Source organism: Etheostoma spectabile, chromosome 12 (assembly GCF_008692095.1).
Source record: "Etheostoma spectabile isolate EspeVRDwgs_2016 chromosome 12, UIUC_Espe_1.0, whole genome shotgun sequence".
In the NCBI taxonomy this organism is placed as follows: domain Eukaryota; kingdom Metazoa; phylum Chordata; class Actinopteri; order Perciformes; family Percidae; genus Etheostoma; species Etheostoma spectabile.
The window spans coordinates 27,029,008-27,034,732 of record NC_045744.1 but is presented as its reverse complement, the minus strand read 5'-3'; the positions used below and the strand labels follow the sequence as shown (position 1 = coordinate 27,034,732).

The following is a 5,725-nucleotide window of genomic DNA, read 5'->3' as shown; positions in this document are numbered from 1 at the left end:
CCCAAATGAGAAGCTTCAATCTTCTTATCCAACCACTTTGAGCCATTAATGGAAGTCTATACATACTTTCAGTCCAATGTGAGGAGACCTTAAAAAATAATGTGAGATGAAATAGAGATCCCTCCTTGACCTGGGTTATAAATATTTGCATGGATTACCAATTTCCCCTCACATGGTATACCCACTCTGAGTGGCAGGCCTGTGCCGCGCTCAGTCTATCCATTATGGATCAGCAGAAAGACTGCCAACTTAATATTTCATCAGCAGTCACATTCTTCAGGTATTTTGAAACCGCCTACAATTCCCGTCAGAGAAGCCCCAGCACCCCTATAAGTAAATGAGTCATTTTTCTAGCAGATCCAATTAAACATATAAATAATAGCTACAGGCATATAAACATTTTGTCTTACTCAAAACGAAACAAATTGTGACATAGAATTTTTTTTTTTGTATTAGTTGGTTTGAATCAGCAAGTATTTGTAGAGAAAAATACGTATTTCATTCATTTTTAAACCAATTTAGTGACGTTTCTGATTTTTAAATTTTAAACTGCATTTGTCTGACTAACGCTTCCCATAATGCACTCCCCGATCATCAGCGGGAAACCAAAATGGCGAACGTGCTTGGGGAAAATGAACCGTTTGTTATCTTCTGAAGAAGGCCAGAGCCCCGCAAGTTTCCGCGATATACTTTTGAAATAGATTCAACTGCAGAAGAAGCGGGATAACAGCGGTCCTTCCCATTTAGTTTTTTTGTTTTGTTGTACGAGTAATTTGTTGAAGAAGCGGAGGTGACCGAATGAGGTATTGTTGTTATCTTGTTTTCCTCCTTTGGGGGGTGTGGGTCCGACGGTCAGCGACCTCTCCGGGGTTACTGCGTTTCATTTGGATTATTCATGCTAACATTCAGGCTTGGTTACTAGCTAATTTATATTACAAAACATTTTAGTATTCACCGTTACCTCAAGCTGACCCTTTTTCCTCGCCAGGGGCTAATATCGACCACATTCACTCAGTATTCGAACAAAGGGAATCTCGGTTGTACGGGGCATTGGCTAAAAGAAAAAATGTATAATCTCTAACTTAATGAATGTTTGCAAGAGAAGATACACATACCAGGTGTTAATTTGTATACATATAAATTACACTGTCACCCAGTTTACATTTTGCTGTGTGTTTAAAATGTCTAGCAATCTTTGCGTTTACTTTAGCTTTTGATGTCGGTTAGGCTATAGAAGTACTCAGCATTGACCTGCAGCCATCTTACTGACTGCATGGCTGTTGTTAATTACCAATTAGCACTAATTATGAGTAGAATCACCTGTTGTGTGTATCTACTGGAGGGGAAATGGCAGGCATTTCATTTTCAGCCATTGTTTTTTTTTAGGTCTTCTGTAACCACACTATACAGCCTTGTATGATGACAGTATGTATGTATGTATGTATGTATGATGATTTGTAACTTTGTTTCAAAGGAATTTTACGGATGGTCAATATCATAGTGTTTATTGTATTATTTTTAAGTGACAAAGCAGAGGTATCGTTATCGAGAGTTTAAGGACAGAGGGTGTTATATGCTGTACAGATTGTAAAGCCCCTTGAGGCAAATTTGTGAAATAAATAAAATTGACTTAAATTATAAAAAAAAAAAAACTTGCCTGTGTGACAAGTTTAGCCCATCCTGTAGTGGCAATTTTACCCTTACTCTCAATTAAGTTATCATTATACGTTGTTACATCTATACATGCCTACATAATTATTGGTTATTTAAGGCCCCGTGAGGTAGTGCTCTTTGGATTCTTTTATACAGACCTTAGTGGTTCTAAATACTGTATCTGAAGGCTCTTTCCCAAAATTCAGCCTTGGTGCAGAATTGCAGCCACTAGAGCCAGACCCACAATGAGCTTTCCTTAGTATGAGCAATTTCTGAGTCTGTAGCTTTTGAGGAGGAGAAAGGGGGGGGGTGGGTGGGTAAGGTGGAGGCTGCAGGTGTGGCCTTGACCAACTGCCACTTTGCTCGTTTGAAAGCCATGATGTCTCTCTCTCATGGGTGGGCCCAATTCTCTGGGCGGGCAAAGCAGAGAAAGGGGAGGTAACCTTACCCCTTATGACCTCATAAAGATCAAGATTTCAGATCGGCCCATCTGAGCTTTCATTTTCTCAAAGGCAGAGCAGGATACCCAGGGCTCGGTTTACACCTATCACCATTTCTAGCCACTGGGGGACCATAGGCAGACTGGGGGAACGCATATTAATGTTAAAAAACCTCATAAAGTGAACTTTTCATACCAATAAAATGAAATGCCCAGCACACCGTCAGCAGCACAAAGACTGGGAATTAGTGATAACATTGCAGAGATTGTCATGTCTCCTGAAAGTACGGTAATAAGGATTAATCTGATTTTCTTATGTCTCATATCCTATTGTCCACACCCCTCTCAGAGACTCAGGGGTTGTGGATCACCTGTCTGTCCATCACAGAGCTCTCCCCCAGCGGCAGCAGCAGGCTGTGTCCTTGTCCCCCTCAAGCCTTTCTGCTAGGGGAGAGTATGGAGAGGACGACATGTCTGACAGGTTCACAGAGGGACAGGACGTCTTAGCCCGGTGGTCGGATGGCTTGTTCTACTTGGGGACAATCACCAAGGTTAGTGTGAAGGAAACACTCCTTTTTGCTACTAAAATTAGTTTTTATATCACAGTACCACCACATACTCCAGCACACCAGATACGCAAAACACAGGAAACAGCTTTCAAGTGCATACTTTTTCCTTTCTTTTTTTTGGTTTTCAATTTGGCCATTTTATTTAACTTATTTATTATAAAACATCAGTTGTAACTAATGCCTAATTTGCACTACATGATTTTAGGCAGGATTCTCCTGTTGCTGACAGTTTTTGGAGCTCCCCGACAAAAGCCCCAGATCAAAGACAAATGGGTATAGGCTTGGCACTCAAGCGCTGTAGCGTGATTTATACTTTTGCGTAAAATCTACGCCGTGCTGGCTATGACGAAGGTACGTGGAGACACGGACCTACGCCACAGCCTGACGTGCACCTCTCAAAAAATGTTGCGGCAACAACCGTCTTGTCCTGTTTCTCCTTCTTCATAAACATGAAATCATGGAGAGGGTTAACTTTTCCCGCTATAGATTTCCCACCTTGGTCAGAAAGCACAGGGGTGACACTTTGTTTCTCTCACTATAACTCTAGAGTGGCTCGCACCAAAGCTAATCATGTCACTCTCTCACTTCTCCCTCGCTTTACCGCACACTCCCCACACACGTACATGCCGCTCGACGCACACTCCAACGCACAAGTATAATGTTCAGGCCACTTACTTAGGCCATGGCAAGAGCTCTGCGTAAAACCTCTGCAGAACCATAAATCACACTTATGTGTGAATGTGTTGAGGGGAAACCTGGGGGAGGGGTCGTCTGTAACAATAGGAACTTTACTGTATGTGTTGCATTTACAACATGGTCCGAAGTTGTTGCACCTAGATGAAACATCTATGAATGGTATATTTAGTGAACACTTGTGCCAACGATTCCCCTCACCTAACTCTTCTTGTCCTTTTCGTCTTTGTTTTATCACTGCAAATCGGGCGCACCAACAACTTAGTGCTTGTTGCTGACGGACGTCCATTTCTGGAACAGAAAAAAATCCGGTCTTGTGCATGGTATTAGGTCATATGCCACATCACTTCTCGCGTGCGTTTTTCTGACAAAACTAGTTTGGCGACCAGACGTACTCAAGAAGAGATGTGACGTGTGACCCCCCCGTTGCTAGTCATATAGTGTGAAAACCACAAATACTGTTTAAATACAGAGAATTACGAGAGAGCTAGTTATGAGAGAGCTAGTCGTGTAGTGTGAACAGTACAGTGATCTGATGGCTTTCAAAGGAGCTTAGTGTGGACTGAGTTTAACATTTAGATTATACTCAGCAGATTTGGACATAGGATGCATAGTGTCTACCTGGCAAAATCCTCTGAATTAGTCGTACGTGACACAAAACATAACATATTACTGGACTAGTGTGAAGATGTGTGGGATTCCTGGGCTCTATTTAGGCTTTAAGAACTGTGTAGTGTTTGGGAAGACATGCATCTATTTTTGTTTTCTCCTTTCTCCAGATTGATCGGGACAAGCATCGATGCTTTGTGGTTTTTGAGGATCGGTCAAAGTCCTGGGTTCTGTGGAAGGATATCCAGACAGGTAAATTCCTTCAACTTCAAGATCTACTTGTTTGTGAAATATGTGGATCTCATTATTGAATAATAAGGCAGTCCCTGATCTTTTGCAGGTATTTGGAAGGAGAATATGCTATTGTATTACCTTTCAGCAACTGCACTTTAGGTTCTGTACAGTTTAATAGTAAATTTGTTCTTGGATTAGTATTTTGATGTCCACACCCTCATCTGCCACCCTCTGCCTGCTCATGTTGCTGGCAGTTAAACTGTCATCAGACAAGTCCAGATGAGCAAAGGGTAGATGCACAGACAGGCTGGCGTCTAGATCAGTCAGTTCAAATGCAAATATGACATAGAATGGCTTCATTATAAGGTATAACATGATCTAAAAAAAATACATTTCTTGAGAAATGTCCACTATTTGATTGTATATTTATTGTTTGATCTTGACTACTCTGAGCTGATCCACATGTTGCTGCACAGCTGTATGTAAACAGTATAGTGCTGGTTAAAATGCCTTGTTTTTTTGCTGACCTCCAGTGGTTGAAGTTCTCACTTTGCTGCAGTGATGCCCAGTAAAAATGTACTTGCAGTGTTTAGCTAACCTTGCCATCACTCAGTAAATGTACATGCACACCAGTATTCCACTATAGTAGCATGGTGGCCCAATGGTTAGCACTGTGTCCTCACAGCAAGAAGGTTCTGGGTTTGAATCCAGGCCGCGGTTTACGGCCTCTTGCCTGTTTTACTCACTGTTTGCTCTTCACAAACCATCCTGCCAACAATTTATAAATAAAATGTATTATTATTATTATGATTATTAATTTGCATGGCTGCAGACCAATAGGAATAACAAGAAGAAACACTACTTTTAAACATTATCAAAGACTTGGATATCAACAGGTTTTTGGGAGGCTGTGTTTACACGGACCAACAAGTCCGCCACCACTGGTCAACTTTTAAAAAAATCGTATTTTGCACGGCTACATGTAAACAGAAATATCAGTGGAACATTCACTTCCATTAGCCATCTAAACAGTCAGAATATTGTCTTTTTCCAGAACAAGGGCAAAAACTGGAATATTAATGCTCATTTAAACTTAGTCACTGTTGGTGTGGTCTAGGTACAACAGCCTGGTATTATTACTATTGAGAGCACAGTTTCTGAAAAGAGACATTCATTTTCAGTGAATGTGTCTTTTCAGAAACTGTGTTTTAGGATTAATCAGGATAATCTACAGTTGGCACTTGGCAACACTATTTTCAATAAGCACTTGAACTTTAAACACTATTTGAGGTGCTTAGCTAGCCTTTATTCTGTCAACAATATTTTTGTCCATTTCAGGGGATGAAGATGGTGAAGATGATGAGGACGATGACATTGTGTGCTCAATATGCCAGGTTGAAACTTCAGATGAACCCAATGAAATTGTCATTTGTGACAAGTGTGGACAAGGTATTGTCCATTTTCCCTGATTTGCTTGTATCTAAAATTGAACAAAGCAGATAGTGCTGTTCTTTTGTTAGCCTTTTTT

The 5,725-nt window shown here is 40.9% G+C and overlaps 1 protein-coding gene across 2 annotated transcripts in view; it reads left to right on the top strand.

Annotated features, from left to right (window-relative positions):
- The first annotated feature begins 575 nt into the window (after window positions 1-575).
- Window positions 576-5,725, top strand: part of mtf2 (metal response element binding transcription factor 2) — a 19,573-nt gene continuing 14,423 nt past the window's right edge. For both annotated transcript variants that reach the window (XM_032531871.1, XM_032531870.1), the window contains exons 1-4: window positions 576-803; window positions 2,442-2,643; window positions 4,134-4,215; window positions 5,536-5,646. In XM_032531871.1, coding sequence (XP_032387762.1) covers window positions 799-803; window positions 2,442-2,643; window positions 4,134-4,215; window positions 5,536-5,646 — 400 coding nt within the window. In that variant the 5' untranslated portion in view covers window positions 576-798. The remainder of the gene's footprint in view (window positions 804-2,441; window positions 2,644-4,133; window positions 4,216-5,535; window positions 5,647-5,725) is intronic.